Source organism: Rhincodon typus, chromosome 7 (assembly GCF_021869965.1).
Source record: "Rhincodon typus isolate 14 chromosome 7, sRhiTyp1.1, whole genome shotgun sequence".
Lineage (NCBI taxonomy): Eukaryota > Metazoa > Chordata > Chondrichthyes > Orectolobiformes > Rhincodontidae > Rhincodon > Rhincodon typus.
The window spans coordinates 12,918,237-12,944,853 of NC_063338.1; the positions used below are offsets into that span (position 1 = coordinate 12,918,237).

General features: G+C 40.2%; 1 protein-coding gene across 1 annotated transcript in view; it reads right to left on the reverse strand.

Annotated features, from left to right (window-relative positions):
- Positions 1-26,617, reverse strand: part of trak2 (trafficking protein, kinesin binding 2) — a 69,748-nt gene that overhangs the window by 17,692 nt on the left and 25,439 nt on the right. Inside the window, exons 3-9 of the mRNA XM_020528022.2 lie at positions 21,087-21,281; positions 10,360-10,436; positions 9,368-9,484; positions 6,432-6,641; positions 2,737-2,815; positions 885-1,015; positions 670-744 (exon numbers count right to left, since the gene is read on the reverse strand). Of these exons, the coding sequence (XP_020383611.2) occupies positions 670-744; positions 885-1,015; positions 2,737-2,815; positions 6,432-6,641; positions 9,368-9,484; positions 10,360-10,436; positions 21,087-21,281 (884 nt within the window). The remainder of the gene's footprint in view (positions 1-669; positions 745-884; positions 1,016-2,736; positions 2,816-6,431; positions 6,642-9,367; positions 9,485-10,359; positions 10,437-21,086; positions 21,282-26,617) is intronic.

A 26,617-nucleotide genomic window follows, 5' to 3' on the forward strand; every position in this document is an offset into this window, starting at 1 on the left:
CTGGCTCCATCCCCGCCTCTTTGACCTGTCTGTCTCCTCTCCACCTAACCTATCCATCTTCTATCCGCCTCCCCCTCTCTCCCTATTTATTTCAGAACCCCCTTCCCCTCCCCCATTTCTGAAGGAGGGTCTAGGCCCGAAACGTCAGCCTTCCTGCTCCTCTGATGCTGCTTGGCCTGCTGTGTTCATCCAGCTCTGCACCTGGTTATCTCGGATTCTCCAGCATCTGCAGTTCCGATCATCTCTGGGTAGAAATACGGTTCTCTTGTATCAATCCCAGAGTATGCAAGAGTATAAGCACTATCTACCCATAACTGAGCAACAAATGGACACTGTCATTAAGACTGAACAGCTGGATATGGAAAAATGTGGAGGTACGATAGTTAAGTGTATTCAAGGCAGAGATGGACAGATTTATAATTAATAAAAGAGAATCGATTCAGGAAAGCAGAAATTGCTGTTATTAGATCAGTCATGATCTCACTGAATAGCAGAGCAGACTCAATGATGATTGCTCTCCTTCTGTTCTTATATTTTATCATACGTTCACTTCAACAGAGTCAGAATTCCTTATCCGAGGTTAGAGCAGGTGCAACCTTAAAACATGAAAATGCACCATTACCTTAAATGTTAAAAGTTGGCATAGGGTTTAAAAAGTGAAATACTCACTTCTGCCGTGAGCTGCCTTTGGGCATCTTTGGATGCCTGTAAATGTTGTTTAAGTTCCTCTTTTTCAATGGCACACTGGGAAAATAAATATCAAGACCCATGACATGTTTTGAAATCAAAACAAAACCCAAGTGGCAGGGAGGCCTCCCCACCAACCTTGGTAATAGAATTTCTGTTAAAATCTTTATCACAGTTCACATGTTTTTCACACTTGCCTCTTTGACTTTAAGCTGGAGCTCCACAATTTGACTGAGCAAGTTGGTGATCTCCTCCTGGTGACGTGCAATGTCATCATTCTTTCTGGAGAGTTCATCTGCCAGGTTGGAAATCTGGATATTTGTTTCTTCTTCAGAAGAGAAAAAAGAAAAAAAAGAGAAGTGGGAGAATGAGGTAAGTTAAGACGACAAAGAAATAGTGATCGTGTGAATGTGACGGATCATTCAAATCAATAGAAATTCCGTGAGGATACTGCAGTTTCTTCCAAAAGAACCTTCCCAAATCTGCAACACCAACCCTTATAAGGGCAAGCACAGAAGGCACTACAGAACACAACCAGATGAAGAACAAAAGATACAACATGCAGAATGAACTGAACCGAAGGACCTTGTGATCTACATGACTGAGCACTGCACCGAGTAGTGCTTTACCACAGGACATGTGAACTCCCGAAGAGAGATTAAAGACCAACATTTTCAGATTTAAAAGTCATAGTTGCAGGCTCAGAATTTGTTGCAATAAAATGACAGACAATTCTTTTGCACAGGAGCCATGATTTTCAGTTGGCTATGACAGTCTGGAGTATAGACTGCAAATGTCCTCTGGCATTCAGTTTAACCCTTAACACAAAATCCTGGCTGGTACTTTAGTTTGCACTGCCATGACAGAGATGGCATCCATCGGGTGAGACCTTAAATGTAAGATTGGGAAAGTCTGGGAAGTGGTGCCTGAAAGATGCTTCGACAACTGAAGATTGTGGGTAACTTCATTCAAATCATATGATCAACAGATTTCCTATATGTCCAACTGAGAGATTTGCTTTTACATTTGTGTTAAGTTTTGAAAATTCTTTTACATCCAGTCCGTTGCTGTAGGTGGATATAAAAGATTTCATGGCATAATTTTAAGGAAAAATGGGGGAGTATAACGGCAGTGACTAGTCTAAAGTACTTCATTGGCTGTCATTCTAATATCAAATTGTGCAAATCATTAACCCAGATATTCCAATGGCGAGATATTCATTGCAGCAGTACAGACTGGAGTTGCACAGAGCCGATGCAGAAATCCCAATGTTGCCGACTCCACTGAAACTGCCCTTGAAACTGAAAACTCCGATAGGAAATTCCCCGTGTCTGGAACCCTCTGAAAAAGTTTATGTGGGAAACGCCCGACAGTCCAGACTTACTTTAACTTAGTAGTTACCAGGATAAGTTAGAGTATCAAAAATCTACTAACTCCTGGCTATCTATTATACTGACACTTGATTCATCACTGACTCCCACCAATTCAACATCTCACAACTGCACTGCCCTAGTCTGACACCCCTTCAACTCGACAAGACCTATCCCCACCCTGACATGTTGCCCTTCTTCCAGATCCGACAGCAATTCCCGATCCCAGGCCCCTACTCACAGCCCTTAATCCAACAACTCCCAGAGTGGATCAGACCTCTTGACCTCTCCTAGGCATTCTTTAATTTACCAACAACCAACCCCTTTCACCCATGTGGCATTCTACCCAAACTCTCATATATCCTTAGCCTTTAACAGTAGTTGTTAAAAGTTGCTAGCTGCACTGAATGTTTAAATCACAGAACATAGCATTTTACTGCTGCAAAAGGGGATGCACTATCAACTCTGATTTTCTGCCCTGCTAGCTGCAAGGATTTCTGGACAGGTCTCTCCTGTTTCATAACTAGAAGTGCCCATCCAGGATATTCCAAAGTCATCTAAATGTATCAATGTTTTATTTTAAATGTCTGATCAAGGTCAGAAATAGGGTTTCCAACCTTGATTGAATTTCTGGCCATTACGTAAATACAAGTCTCTCTTTTCCTTTATTCGTACTTACTTAATTCCTTCACACAGTCATTGACCAACTGCTGTTCCTTCTCTTCATAGTTGATCGTTTCTGTCTTCAGGTGACAAGCCTTTGGAATGAAGAAACAGAGACAAACACAATCAGACTAGGTTAAGGACATTGACAAATTATTTCTTCATATCACACTGCAGTTGCTACTTCCCAGCATCAGACCGTCTGCCAGCTCCCACTGTTTTTAAGTGAGCGGTGGCATTTGCACGCTTAGAGTTCAATATGGATGTCAGAAAGTCAGCACAAAATGAAACAAACGCTCAACTGTAAACGAAAAAAAGATTATTTGCAAGAAACTCCGGGCAAAGCTGACACCAGGCCCTCGTTTGCAGGTACAGCTCCTACATTATTACAATAACACGCTTTTTCATTGCCTACCTGCTAAAAGCAAATTCCCACCTAACAAACTGATACGAATGTTTCCATTCCCTCTCTAACCATCATCAGGACGTAAATGAAATAGACAAATTGTGGCAGTTTTATCTCCAAGACTCACACGGTTCAGAAGCACGCAGAATTTTTCAAGTATGTTTTATATCAGTTACATTATCAGGCAGGGACTTCTTTTATAACAGTTTAGACCAGGTTTAAACCAGGGTCAAAACATTAACTGTGCATCATTTTGTCCCACTCATCATAACCTTTACTCTGATCCTTTAAAGGGATGTACCGTATCACTGTGTACAGCTAATTTCAAGGTGTGACTAAGCATGTTAAGGATTAAGCATAAATATTCATTAACAGCATTGCAAATCAACAATAGTTTTACGATGAGTTTTAAAACCGCAGTTCCAGGAATAAAAATTATAGGTGCAATATCAAACAAACAGTCATTAACCTTGAACAGAACCTCAGCAATAACAGCTCTGCTGTTAAAGAATTTCAATTGGTGAACTCAGAGACTGGCACCAAGAAAATCCCAAGAGAGGAGAGATGTGACTTACACTAACAAGTGACACACTGCTAACCCCAAGCACTCGTACTGCTAATTCTGCTGACAGTTCCAGGCACCTATACCACTGTTCCTAGTCGTACTCACTAGTGTTTGTGCTGCTAATCTAGGTGGCTCTTTGTACCATCCCAGGCTGCTAATCCAGGTTACAAGTTCCCAGAAGCCCATGTTTGATTAGATTAGATTTGATTTATTGTAGTCACATGTACCCAAGTACAGTGAAAAGCCTTGTTTTGCTAGCAATACTGGCAGAACATAGCAAACAAGGACATACAGATCACAGGGTGCTTAGAAGAGCAAGGCACATAGGTTACAACTGCACAGGGAGGTAAATAAGGCAAGATCAACATTATTTGAAGCTAGAGAGTTTATTCAGCAGTCTAATAGCAGCAGGGAAGAAGCTGTTCTTGAACCTGTTGGTGCGTGTGTTCGAGCTTCTGCATTTTCTGCTTGAGGGAAGTTTGGAAGAGAGCATTACCAGGATGGGAGAGGTCTTTGATGATGTTGGCAGCCTTTCCGCAGCAACAAGAAGTATAAATGGAATCCGTGGATGGGAGGTTTGTGTCTGTCACGTTCAGGGCTGTGCTCACAACCTGAACTTTCTTACGGTCCTGGGCAGAGCAGTTGCCGTACCAGGCTGTTATGCACCCGGACTGTACGTTTTCTGTGGTGCCTCTGTAAATGTTGATGAAGGTCCTTAAGTTAACTGGTGCCAGTTAGCACCAAACTGCTACTGCCTAAATGGCTAATCCTGGTCATGTTGCCTAACATAAATACTACTGATTGTAGCTATCCTATTCTGTGCCCAATCGTTTAACCAAGGTCACGTTAACTTTGGGCTCACACAGTTCCGAAAGTTAATTTGAATGTAATGCTGAATGACAATTTTTAAAATTGTCCAAACCTTGATCATGATAGTCTTATGGAACTTTTCTAAAAATGTTTATTCACCAATTGTATATGTTATTTAGTTCACAGGCAGGATTCCAAAAATGGAATCATCATAGACATTTTTCACTGTAACACCAGAGTGGTTCACACTGCCTGATCAGTTGCTAATGTGATCCAACAGGTTTTGTTCCTTTTTTGACTTCTGCAACGCTTCACCGATGTTAATGTTTGCATAAAAGCAACATTTTTGGGTGTTGTTGCAGCAGTTTTACTATTGGGTGAATAGAAAGCAAAACTGTACTGTGTGCAAAGGCAGGACACAGGGTCCCAACTCTGCTTCGAGTTCCCAGTTTTAACATTGTATCCATGAAAAGATGCTGAACAAAAGACAAACTCTTCTCATGAGAACAATAAGTTCAAACTAGGGATAAGTCATTCAGCCCTGCAACCCTGCTCAGCCACTTGTGATTCTTCAGAGACTGAAGCAGTCCATATCCCTATGCATTAGAACCTGGTCAACATCCAGGACTGGGCTGATGAGAGCCAAACAACAACTGATGAGCAATGATCATCTCCTTGATATTTAATGGCATTATCATTGCTGAATTCTCCCACTAGCAATATCTTAGAGCTTACCAACGAGCAGAAACTAGGCCAGCCATATAAATATTGCAGCTTTGACAGCAGGTCAGAAGCTGGGAATTCTACAGCACATAACCCACCTCCTGGTTCCCCAAAGTCTGTCTACCATCTACAAGGCAGAATTCAAGAGAGTGTGTTGAACTCCCTGCTTGCCTGGATGAGTGTAGCACCAAAAACATCACAGCAGTTTGACAGAACTATTGGCATCCCATCCACCACCTTAACTATTCACACCTTCCACCATAAATGCAGAGTGGCAGCAGTATCTAGCACCTACAAGATGCACTGCAATAACTCACCAAAGCTACCTCAACAGTACCTTCCAAACCCACAACCTCTAATGTCGAGAAGGACAGGAGGTGCATATGGTTGGGAGCACCACCCACAACTTCTCCTTCAAGCTACACACCTTGCAACATGAGACTATATCACTGTTCTTTCACAGTTGCTAGGTCAAAATTCTGGATTTCCTTCCTGACTGCACTGTGGGAATACCTACATTCCATGGACTGCATGTTCAAGGCAGTGGCTCACCACCACCTTCTCAAGGGCAACTACAGATGGGCAATAAATGCCAGCCAAATCAGCAAAGCCCACATCTTGAGAAGGCTCAGTAAAACTTTCAATTAGAGCTGATATTTCACCTCATCTTCTCTAACCCTAAATTCCTCGCATCTTCTCGTATCCAAAAAGTTTCTCCATCTCGGTCTTGAATACATTCAAGAAATATCTCCATCGTCCTGTGGTAGCAAACTCCACAACCCTTTCGAATGAAGAGAATTTCTCCTCATTTCTACCATTTGCAAACAAGTGTAGCTTCTAAGACAGTCTACACAGACCAAATGGCCTCCTATAACACTACAATTATTTTATGATTGTATTCAAATAAACAAATTTAAACTTGGTTGGTAGCTTGGAATTTAAAAAGTGTAAATCACACAAGGTCACCAGAATGATACCAACCCCACTGAAATACAGGAAATTACAGTGTTAGGTAAAAGCCATTCAGGGCAAATGGTCTGATGCATGAGCCGCCTCCCGACCCTACCTGCATATCTTTCTAATCCACCCAGCATATCCTTCTAATATGATCATCTGCAAAACAGCAAAATATACAACTAGGCCAGTGACATGTCTTATATGTGGTACACCTGTGTTATTCTAAATTCAGGGCTGTCATAAAACCTACCTCAGAACGAAGAGAGAGGTTTTCGTCCTCCAGTTCTCGCAGTTTAATCTGCAAAACATCCAGTTGCATCAAGCTGTGTGATAGATGAAATGACTCATTTTGGCGGAGTGGTGTAGAGCAGCTGGAGTCGGATTCACTCTCCTCTGAAGCATTGGCCACCACTCGCAGGAGGTCATCCTTCTTGGATAGCTCATGCTGCAGTTGGTTAACCTAACGGAAAGAACATGGACTAAACAACGGATAATTGGAAAATACTGGATACAAGTGAATCTGAAGGGCAACATTCAGGGATAGAGGGGGACAGCTAGGAAATTCTTCCCAGCATTCTGTTCCCAGAGCTGCTCTCAACATAAAACAAGTTACCTGGTCATTATCACATTGCTGTCTGTGGAACCTTGATTAGTGCAAATTGGCTGCTGAGTTTCACATTTTGCAAATGTGACTACACCACAAGAGTATTTTGCCACAAGCAATAATTTGCTTTGGAAAGGTACACTACAAATTCTGTATTTTCAGCAATCTAGATCCCACATTCCCATCACCTGTTCATAGAATCATAGAGCTTTACAGCATGAAAACAGATCCTTCGGTCCAACTTGGCCATGCTGACCAGATACCCTAAATAAATCTAGTCCCATTTGCCAGTATTTGGCCCATATCCTTCTAAACCCTTTCTATATACCCATCTAGATGCCTTTTAAATGCTGTAATTGTACCAGCCTCCACCATTTCCTCTGGCAGCTCACTCCATACACATGCCACCCTCTGGAGAAAAAGTTACCCCTTAGGTCCCTTTTAATTCTTTCCCATCTCAACGTAAAGTTATGCCTTCTAGTTTTGGACTCCCCACCTTCAGGGAAACTAACAGCGGAGGCAGTCAACTGTGAAGGTTCACTGCTTGTTTTTTTACCCACCTCCCAAATAGTACCTGCTCTCTCTCTCTCCCCCTCCTTCTTTTTTTTAAAAAAAGGAAGTGCTGTTGTTTTGATCTTCTTTCTCCCCCGCAAAAGTTCCAAAACAATACAACAGCTCATAAAACAGTAACTACTGCTTCAAAAATGTGAGGAAATCAGCTCCAACACTGAAAATATTTTAAAAACACAAGGAACAGCTCTTTACAGCCACAAGTTTTTCTCATCTTCCATCTTTGATTCCCAGAATCCAAAAATAGCCTCTTTTACCAAGCTTTAAGTCACTCCTTCTTACATCTCCAACCCCTTTTGTTTGACATTCATGCCTTGCATTATACGTCTGTAAAAAGTCAGGGACACTTTGATGTTATGGATGCTAAAGAAAGAGTACATGTCTTCACTACCTTCAAACACAGTGTAGTGGCATTTGTACATTTACTTGACTTTGAGAGGTTGAAAGTTTTTGTGTGTAATGCGTAAAATGAACAATTCTAGTACAGAAGCAAAATACCATGAATTCTGCAAATTTGAACTAAAATAATACTAAGAAAATGCTGAAAAGATGCAAGCAGATTAGGCAGCATCTGAAGTAGTGAAAAAAAGTAGTGAAAAAAAAAAGTAGAGAAAAACAATGATTGTTTTAGATCAATAATCTCTTTTCAGAACTGGGCTTTTGATTTGAAACAATAGCTTTTTTTTCCACAGATACTGGCTCACCACTGAGTACTTCCAGAATTTCTATTTTTTTTGTTGATATAGCACCTTTAACGTAGCCAATCATCTAAAGCACACCACTGAAATAAAAACTGACAACAATCCACAGAAGGGGATATTAGGATATGTAATCCAAGATTGGTTGGAAAGAACATTTTAAAAGGAGGAGCAAGATCATAGAATCATAAATTTACAGTATAGTAGGAAGCCATTCAACTCAATTTGAGAAATAAAAACCAAAAGGAGAGATTTAGAGAGGGACTTCTAGACCTTGGGAGCTAGACAGGTGAAGACACTACCATAAATACTAGGGGGTGGGGGTAATGAAAATCAGGAACGTGCAAAAGGCAAGAATTGGATTGATGCAGAGATCTCACAGAGGAGTAGCGAAGTTTACAGAGATAGGCAGAACTAAGGCCACAGCAGAATGCTAAGAATCAGAATGAGAATTTTAAATAAAAGACTCTTTTGGACTGGAAAGTACTGCAAATTAGTGAACACTGGATGCTTCACAAATAAAAATAGGCATTTTAACTATTTTTCAAAAAAATATATACAAAACATATAAAAAAGTGAGTAATTTTATGCAAACCAATGATTTGAGCTGTTAATGATTTTTTTTGTTCCCTAAACAACTGCTACATGCTGTGAATCTATGTCCTCTGTAGGAGTGTTGCAGTGCATTGGAACATCCACAAACTGGGAGATGCCGATTTCCTACACGATGCACATTAATAATGCATCAGCAATTAGAAAGACATGGGTGCAGATATACAGACCAGGCCATATTAGAGCTACCAAAACCCTTCCTGCCATCAAAACAATGGATCCCTAAGGATAAAAGTACAGTATTGCAGGTGTGAAGATCTGAAATGAAATCAGAATGTACTGGAGAAACTGAACAGGTCAGATAGCATCTGTGGAGAGAGACAAAATTAACATTGAGATCAATACGATGCCTCTTCAGTCCGAAGAGGAGTCATATTGGACTCAAGTGATAACATTCTGATTTCAAAGGCTACATTTTTAAATTAATACCATGTTATAAAGTCTACTCGTCCATTTGATTCAGATTATTTTTATTTCAGATTTTTTATTTTATCTATTCATTCTTAGAATGTGGAACTGAAAGACTAGCATTACCCTTTTGACTGAGGGCCTTGCTAAATCACTTCAAGGGGCATTAGCATTGGACAGGAGTCACTCGTGGGCTAGACTGGAAACAAAAACAACACATTTCCTTCCCTAGAAGTGAATCAATTGCGCTTGATTTCATAATTAAGCCCACTTACGTTGAAAATGACCACTCACTTGATCATAAGCCTGAACCAACTGTTCTTCCAAGAGCTCATTTCTCTCTGTCAGTACCCGGTTCCGATGTAACAAGGACTGACCTATTCGGGCAGCCAATTCCAAATCACGATCTCTCTGCCAATCAAAAAAAAACAAAATGCAAAATGACATTCTCACAGGTGTAATGAGCTTAATTCTTGAAGTATCGCATTCTCGTGGTTGCACATTCAATTCATTTCGTCAACTCCAAAAATCTACCATCTAACCCAACAAATATAACAAACTTTGTCTTAACCTGCGCCTTATGAACTGGCACTCTTGATTAAACCAGCAAAAATTATATACCTCAAATACTGGATTATTGCAATCTCCAAGTAGTCAGTTGAGGGTGCGAGTGAGAATACAACATTTAGAGAAGCACAGGCATCTTTTCAACTTGAAATACATGTTCAACCTCAGCGAATAAACAAACAGGATGTATTTAAAAAGAAGCGATTACGACAGAGATAAAGGGAGAAACTGTTTCCGCTGGCAACAAGGCTGATAATCCAAGACCACAGACTTAAGTTAATTGGCAAAAGAATCAGAGGAAAGAAGGTAATTATTTCTTACTCAGTTAATTATGATAACCTGCAAATTGCTGCCTGGAAACAGATTCAATAGGAGCTTTCAAAGAGGAATTGAATATAAATTTGAAAGAGAAAAGTCTACAGGATGTTGTAAAAGTGCAAAAAGAAGTGACACTGATTGCTAGGTTTTTAATAAGCCAGGATAACTGCAATAGGCTAAATAGCTTCCAGTGCAGAATGATTCTGTTTGTGAAAATTTCAAATATTGACTGTAAAAGATGCAAGGTGTCAAATTTGCACCAGTCCTTGCGTCAGTTTCAGAGCTACATCCTATAGAACCGACTGATATACTAGATGTTAATGCTCCTTTTTGATTTCTAAACATTTCCCTTTACAATAGTTGAGTTAAGGTAACGTTATTGTAACTAAAGCATAACTCACCTCAGACAGCAGGTGTGTGACCATATCGGTGTCATTGTACGTCCTGGTCATCTGATCCACCCTGTTGGAGCTAAGAACTGGGGAGGGAAGTAGAAATTAGAATAGACAACTTTTTACTTTGGGTTAAAACAAACCAAGGAAAAAAAAACAGAAGAACACAATTCTATTTGCAGAACAGCGTCCTACAGATGTAACATTAACACTAAAAACACGAGCCACCATAAAAAGAGTAATCATGCTTTTAAATCTGCACCCTCCTATCGAAAACAGTCACTCCCCGTTTATTCTATCTGCCCTTTGCAGAGCTAATATATGATTTGTTTGGATTAAGAACTGGTCACGAGAAGTAAAGTATTTAATGACTTATGTTCTCTATACCTAACCTATATTTATGCACCACTCCTACATTTTCACACTGCTCTGTTCTAGCTGATGAGGGACCAATTTAGAGGGCATTGTTAGTTTCTAAACAGATGCTGAGCCCTAATGTGTTGGACTGGGTAAAGCATGAACTGTAGAGGATAGATGTGATGGGAGTCAGGAACACCACTGCAACATGGAAACACTGAGTGTTCACCCCAAGGACCTTCACCCATAAGGTAAATAGGAAATACAAGTAGGAATTGAGCTGGGGGACAATGGATGTTTGTTTATGGGGAGAGAGACAAAAACAAAAGTAATTTATTACATGGGACCGACACCATTCAGCTTAATGATCCATGGCAAACAGCAACTGCACTCATGAACATGTTTCAATTTGAACAAACAGCTTGAGGGGAATTGGGAAGAACCAAAAGACAGAGTGAGGTATGGTGAATTTATGACTAAAATGTATTGCAATTAAATATAAATCATCCCGACTTTGTAATCATGACCTTCAACAATAATTAAAGTTCCAAATCCTGTAAGTGAGTGCTAGGCTGTACTTGCCGTTGTTGCTTGCAACTGGTTTCAGTTTGTTTCTCTCAACATCAATCCAGTAGAAATTTAACAACCGTGCTTTAAATACACACAGTTACAGCCTATTTCAAGAGCCTAAATATCTGCCAAGACATCAAGGAAAATTTCCCCATTTTTTAAAAAATGATGTGATGGATTATTTTATGTCAACCTTACAGAAAATGCCTTGGTTTAACAGTGCAGATGAAAAACAGCATCTCCTCAGTATAGCACAGTGTCAGTCTGGACTAGCTCAAGTCTTCAGAATGTAACTCAAACCTATGATATTGTAGCTCAAAGGTGAGATTGCTATCAAACGCAGCCAACCTGATACCATGCACATTTCAAACCACTCCATTTGGCTTCTGTACCCACAGCAGTGTACTGTGGGTACTGGTTGTTGTGGACTGGCCAGATTCCAGACAAGTTAGAAAAAACAATCATCACCGTGAACTTCTGAATTAGACTCTTACAATGTATGAGTTTGAAACAGGGCTAACTATCTCATTGTTGATCCCTAATTGGCCCCAAGCCTTTTTTGACTTTTTTTTAAAGCTAGTTAACATTTCTAGACTTGCCAATACCAGTGGGAGATACAGGATTCCAACTGGTTGAATTCTGGCAGCGTTCATACAAAATATTGAGAGAGGAATAGTACAGTGATTGTGCAGTGGAATAGGTTGATTAAATCATAATTTTGCTATTTTGACAGAAGTGGATGTGTTCCTAAGCCATTAAGGCATGCTGTCTACAGTAGGCAAACAAATGCAGATTTCTCAGTAGCTTTGTTTGGAGAATGTTAAATATTGTAATGATCAGCTGCAGCTCAATCAGTAGCATTCTCATCTCCAAGTCAGTAGCTTGTGGGTTAAAGACTTGTCCTAGAGACCTTGGAGCAAAATCCAGGCTGACATTTCTGGTGCACTACCGAGAGAGTGCTGCACTGTTAGGCAGACTGCAATTTAAGCGAAACACCACGTGGACCTAAAAGATCCCATGATTCCACTTTTCAAAAGAGGAGCAGGAGCTGCTCCCCCCAGTGTCTTGGCCAATATTTAAACAGACATCACAAAGAAAGAACTTTAGCTACTCTTTTCTATCATTGCTATTTGTGCAATTTTGCTTGTAGAATTCTGTAAAGCACTTCAGCACATCCTGAGAGGCACTATGTAAACAAAAGTCCTTGTTTGCTTGCCTGGGTCAGCATCCAGCTGAATAATAAAAAGGTGGGATTCTGAATATTTTTCTTCTTTGATGTAGAAGTTTACAAGGAATGTTATTTGAACTTTGGATGCAAGCCTGAATGTTTTGAAAACAGAAGTGAAAGTTCAAATTTCAAACAAATGTATAGACCATAGTTTATGTTGGGCCTTGGACTTTCCAAAGTCTTTGAACTCATTAAGTCGATGAATCACAACAACCTCTATTACTCCTTTGGAAAGAGAGCAACAATAACTCACATTTAAATATAGCAGAAATGCAGTGCAAGATTGCCTTAGACAGCAAATAAAATATGGACTTAAATCCAAAAAAAAAAGGATGTATTAAATGGAATGACCATAATAAAGTGGTTGGTTTTGAGAAGAGATGGAGCTGTGAAAGGCACTGGGAATGTTTCAAATGGTGGGAATGCACAAGTTGAGAGTTGGAAGAGAAAATTCAGGTGGGATTGAAGCTTTGTAGCAAGTTAACAAAAATATAGAAGGATGGGATCAAGGCAGGGGGGTGCTAACATGAGGATGGGAATTTTCACTTAGAGACGGTGGGTGACTGCAAGCTAACGCAACTCAAAAATGGTGGATGAGCAGACTTGGTACATTATAAATACAACTCCAGTCATTAAGGTCGATGCAAACCTGATAAGGCCAGGCTAATATCCCAGAGCATCACCTGAGAACTTTATTCAAATACTAAATAAACCCTTTTATTTATAATATCATGAAACAAGATCTCTGACCTCGTCTTGTAAACAAACTACACCCTCATACCAAGTTTGCTCACACTTCTGTTGCTAAACCTGTAGGACTCTGAACAGAAAGATTAAACACTGAACATCGAGTGCACTATGTACCTGTATCAACGCCTACATTGATTGTATGAAAAATGCTCGATGATCCTAAATCAAAATGCAATTTTTAAAGTCTTTGGACAATTCAGAGTCAGAGTCCAAAGCTATATGAAGCATGTTAACCAAAATGCGACATTTCAGAGATTACTACTGCATTATAAAAGGGCACAGCACCGTACTTCTATGCATATGGTGTGATTCTCATTATTTCCAGCTATTATGCCAAAATAACAAAAGGTTACACACGATTTTAAATGTGTACGTGAATGTGTATTCAAGATAAGTACTTGAAGAGTCTCAATTACTTGGAAACTAACATTTGAAAATGCTTACAAAATGAGTTTTCTGAAAGATCATTGAGACATATCAGATACTTAAGGGGCTTGACAGGTTAAATGCAGAGAGGATATTTCCACCCCGGAAAAGTCTAGGGCCAGAAGGCATAAATTGGAGCTCCTTATTCTGAGATTAAGATTGAGATGAGGAGGAATTTTTTCTCTCAGGGTTGAGAATCTTTGGAACTCCTTGCCACAGAGTATTGTCAGCACACAGTCCTTATAAGGCTGAGATAGATTCTTGATCAAGGGTTATGGGGAGAGGACATGAAAGTTGATGTGTCGGATCAGCCATGATCCTATTGAACAGCGAAGCAGGCTCGATGGGCCTACTCCTGTTCCTATTAGTTATGGTCTTATGCCTATTACAATGCACGGAACAGGGCAGTCAGTCATTTTGCACACAGCAGTCCCACAAACCTGTAAAACTCTACATGATTTTAAATTCTTTCATTTTCAGTTGCCTGGACACTAAGCTTTGGAACGTCCTCCTTACAGGTCTCCAACTCTCTACTTTCCACCTTCTTCCTTTAAGATACTTAATGAAATTTCTCTTTGACCACTTTTTTCCCCCTATCAAAAATATGCAAAATAAGAGTGAAAACTTTAATCGCAAGTGGCTTCCTTCAGGGATAGGTGATGACAGAAATTTCTGTGCCTGTCACAGAAGCTGGACTGTAATGAGCTGCCAACAGCTCAAAGCACTTCTCTATTCATGTAAAATGCCAATGTTTTGACACTGTCATTGGAACAAAGGTACTAATGTTCCAAGTCACAGTGTTGTGCCATTTGAAAGGAAGCTTGCAAGTGTTCTTCTAGAAGGCAGAAGTCACAGGTCTGAAAAGTGTGTCAAAAGAGCCTTGGGATGTTTAACATGCTGAAGGTGTTACAGAATGCAATTTCTTGGAATTTTAGGGGGTGATAGAATATCAATCTTGTTTAACAGGAATCACTCTAATCGAAAGAATACATACTCACAATGTGGTTCTAAAATTTTCTGCGCAGCAACAAATTCTTGAGCTAATTAAGAGGAACCTGGAAAGCGATGGACACTGTAGACAAGTTTCAAAACCAGGGCCGACCAACCACAATGTCAGTCTGCTGGGTTAAGCAGAGTGAAAGCCACCAAGGTCACCTTAGAACAACACAGTAAATTCTTCAGCTGCTGCGATGTAAAGTTGGAAAGCTGCCAGAACTTGTTCATAAAGTGCAAGTTCAGTTAAGGCAGAAAATCACTCTTAATATAGCATGCTGTCCAAGTAAAGCACCAAAAACGTTAACCACACATCCCCTCGACTACTTATCACATTGCCATAAATATCCCAAACGGTAAGCAGCTTTCAGAAATTGATTTAGATTGCTACATCTAGGACAGAACTAATTATTTAGCCTCACCTTCCTTTACCAGTATTGCCAGATATTCTTCATTGCAATTGTCACAAACATCAATTTGATCTGGATGCTCCATGATGGTAAGATCCCACACATCACAAATCTTTACAATCCAATGCTAGCTAACTAACAATGCCCCATGTGTCTCGATCTTTCACAAGCCCATTGCTAGTGGGCATGTGCTGCTAAACAATGCAACACCAAAGGACAAGAGCATCTTAAAGTCATAGCACAGCTCAAAGCCATTTGAACTGCTGTGGGTTTATAGGCAATACAAGTGATTTTATAGTCTGCTTCCCAGATGGGCAGGGGAAGAGACAGGAAGCTGCATATAATCTAAGAGATTGGGAGTTAAAAATTAACTAACTGTTTACTGTTTAAATGTTAAAGATATACACACTAGAACACATCTCTTTGTATTGAAATGAACACTACTGCATCAGGTTATACATGTACCAGCATTAAATAGAAGATTCCCCCACCATTGCTTCCTCATTCCATCCTACCCCCAGCCAGGAAAATAAACAGCCCCACATATGACAAAAAGATTAAAAATTACTAAATTCCAAGTGAATAATTATTAGGAAAAGAGATTAAATAAAACACTGTTGAGAAATCAAGAACCAAAAAACTTACCTTGTATAAAGGTTGATTGCTCCTAACGTTGGAAAGCTGGTTTTGCATCACTACGCTGCCTAATCTACCTTGAAATGAAATGGGACTCTCACAGTGTCTCCATTACTATCCGAGTGCTCTGTGGTAGATTAGAATTCGAGACAGTGTTGCTGTTGATGACAATTCAAAGACAACATCTAACTTGAGAATGATTCACAAACCAAATTGCAACCACTTTCTTGGTACTAGTTGTGGCACAGTGGGCTACCGCTGAGTTAGAATGTTTCATATTGGAATTCCACACATGTATGCAGACTTTTCATAGCAGATCTGGGGAATGTACAGTACTGTCAGAGTGGCCATCATTCAGATGGGATGTTAATTCAAGGCTCTTCTTTCCTCCTCAAGTAGATGGAAAAAGATCCCAGACAGCACAAAGAATACCTGGGAAGGCCTCCTGGCTTCCTGTCTACCCAAAAATCAAAAATCACAAACAGACTTTCTGGTCACTACCACATGACTGTCTGTGGGATCCGACTGTATGCAAACTGGCTGCAACATTCCCTAACTTTGCAAAAGTGACTATACTTTTAAAAAATAGCATTTCTTTGGTTATAAAAGCACTCTGATATATTCCAAGATTATGACAAGCCCTACATAAATGCAAGTCTTTCCTTTTCTACAAGATGAGACTCTGATGAAGTCTGTAGAAACAGCTCAGAAAATTGTTACATATCAAGCAGCAACATTTTTCTAACATTAGGCAGTACAGCACAAATGCAGACCTCGTGAGCACATCCTGAATATGTAGTATGCTTCTAGCCCAGTGAATGTGGGTTTCAGAAAATGCAAAGTGTGAAAGTCCCACAAAATGGCATTGTGCCAGGACCTGATACAATTACACCTTCTCCCACCATTCCCCAGGTGGAATGCAATTCCAGCAGTGAAGCCTTGTCGGTTTTGCAGGAAAGCAACTGAGCCATTACAAAAAGAACTCCTTTTTTCCCTACAGCACACGAGTTCCTCACTTTGCTGAGCCTTGACAGGGTCACCAAGGCAGGAGCACACCAAAAAGACCTTCTTCAGTGAAACCAACCGACTGAAATCCACTGCCTTCTGCAATAAGCAAGGTGGTGGAAACACATCACCAGTGCCAAGAAGGTGCCCATCACTGAAGGGTGGCAGAGATGGATACACATGGAGCTGTATCATGGGTTGACCGGAGCATTGCTGCATAACAGAATGCTGGGCCAATTAGTGTGGGGCTGCCACCATTCACTCGCCGTCCCATCTTGAAGCTCTCAATGCGCTTGGTGCAGTATCTAGTTTGTAGGGATCACTGACTTCCTTGGCTATTACCCGCCCCCTTCCTCTAGGTCCTTGCAGCTCACTTCATTGTAGCCCCTCAGTTCCAACAGCAGGTCCCCCAGGGAACTCTGAGGCCTGGTGGTGATTGGTAGGGGGAGGGGCAAGGACCTTAGGTCATTTTTCCATTCCTGCAGCAGCCTCAAAAATGCAATTGTTGAAAAGGCTTTGTAATCCACACTATGGCCACTTTAATGTGAATGTCACTTGAATGGACACTTCATCCCGCGGACGTGATGAACAATGTGGTGTGGGAAACAGCAATGCCTGGTCAAAAGTCAATGATTCAGGTTCATAATTAGACAATTATTCCACATTACGCCAGGTTTGGAGGTTTTTTTTCAAATCTGTTCACGGGATGTGGGTGCTGCTGGTTGGGGCAGCATTCAATTGACCATCTCTAAATGCCCTTGAACAGAGTGGCTTGCCAGGTCATTTCACAGTCAACCACATGGCTGAGACTGTGGGAGTCATCTGTAGGCAGACCACACAAAGATGGCAGATTTCTGTCCTCAAAAGGGCATTTGTGAACCAAATTGATATTTCGATCAAACGGCAATGGTTACATGACCATAGTTGGACAAGCTTTCAATTCCAAGATTTTTTTATATTGAATTCAAATTTAAACATGGTAGAATTAAACAGCATATTTGTACAATATTAGCGCTGATGGCTCTAGATTATTAATTTAGTAACATTACTGCTATGACACTTATTCAGAGGATTGTGCCTATCACACTCCCCACCTCAGAACAGGACAGAATGCCTAAATGCAGATCATTCCTTAGATAATAACTTGGAGTGATGGGAGCGAATGGGTCATAAACACTAAAGAAAAGATCAGTGTTTCTCCACATAATGGAAAAGGGCTGTTGTAGGAAACTTCTCCTGAAAGTCTTACACAGGATCACCAGTTATTAGCAGCTTTCATGAATTTTCAATTGTTCGTGTCCTAGAAAGTGCACATACACATTGGGGATTGTGGCAACCACACATCCTGTCAGTCACAATATGACCTCAAACCAGAATTTGAAAGATCAGAGCCCACCTTCAGATATATGCAAAATGGACTTGCTGAGTATTAGAAGCGATGTGATTACAGAGTTCTGGTATTAGCAGCAAAATTCTTTACAAAGAAAATTCAACCAGTTGGTTGATAAATACCAATGGCCAAAATTTAGTTCCACTGCGAATTAACCTTGCCACAAAGAAGTTAACAATATGGCAAAACAAAATTCCTGGTTAAAAGATGATTAATTTAACAAATCAAAGAGAGGACCTTGGAGGTGCGAGGAAGGCTCGCAAGAATTTGAGATTCACTAAGAATATTGAAAATTCCAACCGCATATACAAAAAAAAGGTTAGTTATATGCAAACAGATGGAACATATCCCAAGCATATTCCATGACATTCACAACTCTGAAATCTCTACCTTATAACATTATATTGCAGGCACGTTCACGCAGCCAGACTGGAAGAGGTGAGCAAAAAGCATCTTGTAATTCTATGCAACAGTCAAACCCTAAACAAGATATTTAAAATTAAATGCATTCACGTCATGATTCAATTCTGTACCAGCATGGTCTTTACTTCATGAAACAAACACTTGTTAGACACCAAGAGGAGCAGCCCACATTGGTCAAGGAACAGCGTCAAGACATTTGAATTGGCTGCAAAGCAACTTCCCCTTCAGCTACCAAGTATCAATGCTTGTCCTCAACATGAACAAAAGGATCTGGGCTGGCATTCTACGCAGCTGTTGCATTGCAACAGTTGCAGTCTTCCAGATGAAACGTTAAAATGGGGTCTCCCATGCCTCTCAAGTGGACATTAAAGATCCCTGGCAAACGTATTTATCCCTCAACAACCCTAAAAGATGAACTGGTCTTACCATACTGCTGGTTCTGGGAGTTTTTTTGCCGCACATCTAGCATTCCAACATTGACCATAATACTTATTGTAGACGCCAGTGTGTAAGCTAACTTCTGATGTCTCAAAAACAATCTCTCTCTATAAAGAGGGCAGACTTTTATGCCAAGTGAGACAGAGTGATAACCAGCTTAGCCCTTCATCACACAGGGGTTGGACTGTGAGAATGCGTCTCAAACACACATGTATTTTTCTTAATTCACTCATAGGACGTGGGCCTTGCTGGCTGGCCAGCATTTATTGCTCATTCCAAGGTGCCCTTGAGAAGGTGCCCTTGTGCCGCCTTCATGAACCACCACAATCCGTGCACTAAGTTGACCCACAATGCCTTTTAGGGAGGGAATTCCAGGATTTTGACAATGAAGGAATGGCGATACATTACCAAGTCAGAATGGGGAGTGGTGACTGATGGCTTGGAAGGGAACCGGGAGATGGTGGTGTTCCCACGTATCTGCTGCCCTTGCCCTTCTAGATGCAAGTGGTCATGAGGCTGGAAGGTGCTCTCTAAGGATCTTGTGTGAATTTTAGCAGTGCATCTTGTAGATAGTACGCACTGTTGCTTCTGAAGGTCAGTGGTGGAGGGTGGGGATGTTTGTGGACGTGATGGCGATTAAACGGCTGCTCTGTCTTGGATCGTATCATGCTTTGAGTGATGTTGGAGCTGCACTCATCTGGGAAACTGGTGTGTATTCCATCGCACTCCTGACTTGTGCCTTGTAGATGATAGATTGGCTCTGGGAAGTCAGGAGGCGAGTTACTGGCCGCAGTATTCCTAGCCTCTGACCTACTTTCAGCCAATGTGTTTGTGTGGCAAGTCCTAATGAGTTTCTGGTCATTGGTAACCCCAAATATGTTACTAGTGGGGAATTCAGCGATAGCAGTGATATCAAGGGACAGTGGTTAGATTGTCTCTTATTGGAGATGGGCTGACATGGCAAGTAATGACCAAGCCTGGATTTTGTCCAGATCTTGTTGCATTTGAACACGGACTGCTTCAGTATGAGGAGTCACGAATAGTGCTGAACGTTGTTCGCTAATGATCGCACATCCCCACTTCTGACCTGATGATAGGAAGTGGGGGGGAAAGCAGCTGAAGATGGTTGGGCCTAGGACACTACCCTGAGGAATTCCTGCAGAGATGTCCTGGAGCAGAGACGACTGACTTTGAACAACCATAATCATCTTCCTATGCCCCAGTGTGACCCCAATCAGAGAGTTTACCCCCTGATACTCACTGATCCCAGTTTTGCTAGCACTCTCTGATGCAACCACATCTCAAGACATCCTGTATTTCCTGCTTGACCTTTTGCACCCATTTACTAAACTAAATCCATTCAACAGGTCAAAAATTGAGGCTGTGCTCTGAAAAAATGGGCAGGCATGTGCACAAGCACGATCTTGGGTAGATTGCCAGATCATGTGCCTTTTGAACCGAGGGAATGGACCAGTTTTGTGGTTAACAATGAGCCCTTGTTACTCTTCAGAAACTAACATAACTTTAGGATTTTGCATACGTACAAATTAGTACGGAAAACCTGAAGTCTGTCACAGACTTGTGGGACACAACCAGAGCCTGCAAGCACTGAAATCATTTCAGCTATCCTGCACCCACAATGAACACTTTTTAAAAAGGGTTTCAAATGTGTAGTTGGGCATTTAACTGCAGTATGATTAATAAAATTTGATAAAATTTGCCCTGGAATGCTGTTAACTGATCAATTAGTTTTTGAAATGTTTTAGTTTCTACTTCACCTCAGGTGTATGCCCCAAATTTTACTCTGTACTATGTAGATTTTTTTTTTGACAAGTGATTTTAATTTCGTTTCATTTTCATTTGTGTGTCTGATAAAACCTTGTAATGTGACTGGCTGCTTGGACATCCTGATAATACATATTCCCAGTGTGGAGCTGCAGTGAAGAGCAATTTAATCAACTGCTCTATCAGTACATACCTATAGGTGAAGTGCTCAGCAAGATTCTTTCAAGGTCAGCTGTGAGTTTCTTCACTTCATGACAACCCACAAACTCTGGGATAATAAATCATTCAAATGAAAAAAAAACATTCCAACGACTGGATCACCTACCCATGTAGCGAAAGGTCTCCTCGGCCTGGGCAGGAGATAACTCGCTGGATGCATGGCCAGGGTACGCGGGGACCTGCTCCCAGTCCTTGTTCTGATAGAGATAGAGGGAGTCTGCCCGCAGGTGGTACCTGGCTAGCTGATCTTCAATCAGGCTCACAAGTTCCACTTCAGGCAAATCCTCACTGCTGCACACATCTGGTAACAGGGACAGAAACACTTTTCAGGGTCACCGCTTCACATTCATCAGAGCAGAATCACAATTGTGTTGTACACATCTCAGTACTCCCAGTGTAGTCACATTAAGCTCTGAACAATTGTGGCAAGGCTTCCTCATGCTTGTAAAGTAAACTGCTTGTAATAAGGGCTAACAAAAGGTTTGCCTTCTCTATTGCTTGCTGGACATGCATGCAGGGCCAGGGACAGAGATCAGAAATCCCAGTTTTGCTCCTGGCCCACAACCCCCCAACCCATGCCCCTATAGTTGCAGGCCCTGTTTATTGGGTCCTGATATGATCCCCGACCCGGGCCCTTCCTGCATGTTAAAATTGGCTTACTAGCATCTGATTTCCCTGTGCACCAAACACCTCTCAATTTGTTACCATTTAAAAACAACCTGCTTTCATACCAAAGTCAGTACCCTCATATTCTCTCCATCTGTATATATCCTTTTGCGGAATCTATATTTGGCACAGCATTTATTTCCAGAGCTCCACATCATCAAGCTGGGATACAGCGCCATTGTCTCTTAACAAAGTCATTCATATATATTATTAATAGTTGAAGTTCCAACACTGATCCTTGTCACACCTCACAAGTAACCACCCGTAAACTTGAAAATGACTCATTTCTTCCAACTGTTTCTCAACCATTAGCCAATCCTCAATAAATGCTAATATATTCCTCCAGTTCATAAACCCTAAATCTTATAGAATAAACATCCATGTCACACCTTATCAAATGCCTTTCAAAAATCCAAATACATTATTTCTACTGGGTTATCTTTAGCTAAACTACCAATTATATCTTCAAAGAACTGCAATTGATTTCCCAAACATTTCATGTTTCATGACAGGATGTTGACTGTAACCAAATGATTTTCCAAGTGCCTGTTACCAATTACTTCAAAATGGATTCCAGCATCTTCAATGACTGGTAACTCTGTTGTCTCTCCATCTTTTTCTGAATAGCAGTGTTACAGCTGCCACCTTCCAATCCACTGGAACTATTCTAGAATTCCTTACTGTTAAGTCATGCAGTCTCTTTATATGTACTCGTAGAATCCAAAGAGATAGCCCATAAAAGTTAGGGGATTGTTGGGGTTTTGGTCTCATTAATTTCCCCAGTAGTTTCTCCCTTACAAACAGAGTTCCTCAGATGCATCAAACCCTCAGTTTCCAACCATTTCTGACATAGTTTTCTTGTCAGAAATTGTCTGTACCAATCAAGCCACATTGCAAGTGCTGGGAATTATTTATAATTAGGAACTATATAAAAAAAAATGGAAGATGTAGCACAGTTTTGACATTTTCAGATCAAATAATTTTATCAAGGACCGAGGTCACCAACTTTATATTTTCTTCTCCACGGGTATTGTCATTACATTCCCCTGGACCAAGTGGGACCTGAACCCAGGTCTCCTGGCTCAGAGGCTGGTACATTACCATCGCACCACAACAGCCCCCACAGATCACTCGTTTGACTTGCACTGGAAGTCACCTACTGTAAACTGAAAAAAAAACAGATGTTGGAAAAAAAAGAGTCAAAGCTTAAGGAGATAAGAGGAAGAGTTTATTGCTTTAACATGATCATCGTGGCTTTGAAGCAACTAGGGGCCTCAGGCAAATGGTTAGTTAGCAACCACCTCTAGATTTAGAATTCTACATTAAGATTTAGGGTGGTTGTGAAGTATGTACCGCAGATACTGCACCAATCCTCCAGGCATCCTTTTCACAGTTGAAGCTCTGAGAACTTGAAATAATTTCCAATTACCAGTGTTTCTGGCTACCTTGTAAAATCTGAAAGGCTGAACTGTGACTAAATTTTCCGACGAAAATTCTCCAATTTTTGAATCCTGGCTGATGGCAAATCAGAACTAGACTTCTACCATCCATCTCGGTCAACAATTCAACTTTGCCGACAGCAAATCACATGGATATGAGAAGTAATGACATTCTACCTTCTGCTTCTATACACTTGGCTGACCGGATTTTTCTCCTCTTTTGCTTTTTTCTTAAAAACCATCATTCTGCAGAGATGGCTACCTTTGTGTGTTTTGACAGTATGGTGTGTTTGAAATTAAAGAGATATAGTTTTAATTCCGATCATAAATTAGACGTTATGTAGTGTTTGATGCTTTAAGAATAAATTTTGTCCATGATTCAAGGAGCATTTTCAGTTTTTAAAGGAGTTTGGTGAACTTTTTTTTTTATTCTGGATAGAAGTACAAAAGAGAAGCAATGGTCATAATGGCAACTAAAATCAACATATTTCTGCGAACGGCGTGACTGATGGAGTAGTTGTGCTCGAGTATTAGTGTATTCTCCCAGTCACAGTAATAACGAGTGTCATTGACAAAATGTGTAGTAAACCTTTGGAGAAAATTATACAAGAGAGATATACATACACACAGTTTGTGTTAAGTAACGGAACATTTAAAAAGAAGTTTCAAATCATGTTTCATCTTCTAAATACTTCTAGTATTTCAGATTTTTCCCTAACACTCCATTGTCTGAAGTAAAAGCACCACAGCAGACACTATTCAGTCCAACTAGCCTGAATCTTCAGTGCAAATTCTAAATTAGATTCAGCCTCGTACTTTTCACACAGATTTTAAAAGTCTTTCAAAGACCTTCTCAATGTGATGTTTACCTGAGCAAACCTCTTCCTGGTTAACCGATGGAGCGATGAGCTCCAATGAGTAAATGGCAGTAACCGTAAAAATACTCCCTAGGAACAAATTAACATTAGATTTAAAAATTAGCTTGCTCAAAATCTTATCAAAACAGTTAAAATCAGAAAGATTGCTTATCTGTCTCAAATTTTACTTCCTTATGGAAAAAAAACTGAACAAAAAACTCTTCAAAAGAGAAAAGTGAAAGGTAACCTCACAAAAGTCTTTAAAATTATGAAAGGGTTTGATTGAACAGATGTGGAGATGTTTCACTCAAAAGGTAATCCTTAAATAATACATAATCACATTGGCCAAGAGATGAATTCAGAAGGCCTTCTGAATTCGTAGTAATTCATAGTAGCAAGGATGTGGAACTCATTACCACTTGTCGTGGTTGAGACATATTGTATAGGTATATACATGAGGATGAAAAGATTCGCAGAATATGATGAAACAAAGTAAGCATTGAGTGGGAGGAAGCTCATATGCAGCATAAACACGTATATAGAATTGATGGATGCACAAGATGAAAACAAGTCAATATTACTTTAAGAATTCAAGAAATTTTAAAACTTATTTTAAATGTTGTTCCAATTGCTAAAAAAACAGTACTTGATTTCTAAAAGAAAACAGACATTAAGAAAATGTTCTCTTTCAGAAACTCTCATAATGTTTACGTACTTTGTAAATGTACACTGGCAATGCCAAGTCTGGAAAATGGGATTAGAATAGTTAGGTGGTTGTTCCTGACTGGCATAGATTTGATGGGACAAAAGGGCCTTTATCTGTGTTGTTGACCTCTGTGACTCTGACTTTATTGAACATGCTAATAGATGTGCTGCAATGCAGGTGTTGGTCAACATTGAGAACGGTAAATTCTCTTGATAAGACACTTATTCTAGCCATTGAAAATAAGATCAGACAGTACACAGAACTCTCCTTATTTTGTTGCAATGACTTCTTAAAATAGAGCAAATTATTGAAATCATAATCAGTTGAGTTTGCCTGAAGTGTAGTAAAGTCTCTGTGGAATAGAGTAGGAGGAAACTGTGTTTGGAAATTATTAAAGTTCTGGAACAATAATTAGACATGAAATTCTGAAAATTCTCCCAATATTCCACATTATGGGTTATATTTAACAGAGTTTTCCTCCTCCCTGATCCAAAGTCAGCCAGGATAAGAAGCTTTAAAGAGCTAAAGCTTCAAAAAAAAAAAAAAAGGATTTTAGTAATCCACGTTCAAAATAATTCCTTTCGGGTCAGTTAGATGAATCTTTGCTTCAATAAACAGAGACTGCAGCATGACAGTCATTCAAATGACACTGGTCAGAATTTATGCACACAATACTGGTTTCTCTATGCCCACTATTTCTTCTCAGAGAATCACTTCAGTATAAAGTTCAAGCTAACACTGAAGAGCGGTGTAATTTTTGATAAAAGGAAGAGTAAATCTGCTTGACTCTCTGGGGTGTAAGTACCACTATTTTCTGATGGGAAGCCAGGGATAGAACTGATTGCATCACTCAATAAATAAAGAATCAAAACAACGCCTGGGTGTGACCAGATGGGATTAAATGTGACTCAGTAACACTAAACTAGATCCGCCCCATGCATTCTACTATTAGAAAGTGGGTTTTCACCAATCATGATATTTAACCATGCTAGCCTCCTCCAACACTATTTACTTAATTTTACACCTTCAACATCATTGACCTCCCTCAGCGGCGCAAGATTCATTAGGCCAGTCAGACTTGCGTCAGCTCTTTAAATATACAGTCCAGTTTAGTCTCACATACAGCTTTGTTCCCATAACCCTGAAAATCAGTCCCCTTCAAGCACTCCTCTTATTGGTTTTAAAAAAATATTTTAGGAGTTGATTCCGTACTTTCAGGCAGTGCATTTCAGTTATGAGCAACTGACAAAATTGCCTTTTTTCCCCTTTATAGCTCCTTTGCCAATTTGTTTAAATCTCTCCACTTTGGTTACTGATGTATTTGCTCACGGCAGAATTCTTGGATCACAAACCGGTTATGGCAAACTTAGCATCCAGATCATTTCAGAGTCACAGCCTTGCACCTGCTTGCTTAAGCAGCAATTTCTTGGGTACAAATGGTACATCCTGTTTCATTGCATTTAAACTGAATGCATGAACTATCGTTATGCAAGCACCTTTTAGCTTCATCATGTATTTCCTTTGAAAACACTCGAGATTGTAATTTGGCTCCTCAAATTTTGACTATGGCTTGAAATTGAGTTGGGTTTACCACAGAATATTAAAAGCTCGGTTTGCTTCCAGGAATTGATTTGCTTATGTGCCACTGATGTTCCAGCATTCTGGCTTCACTGGTTGCAGCTACAAAGTTGAAATCCATGTTAAATTTATATCTGCTTGAAGATTATCTACCAGTGGATCAACTGCACTAGGAACAACGCTGTCCAAATATCCAGATCCACAAAACAATTATAACAGGACATCCCACAAAAACATTAAAACCTTTTAGAAGCATTAAATTTGCTTAAAGACTTAATTGCAAGAGTTCAGAGGTTACACAAAGGCCACTGACCACATTTCGGAGAGTCTCACTGTGTATCCTTGCTTTGCCAGTATTTCAAATATGTGACATACCACAGACCCAATTAGT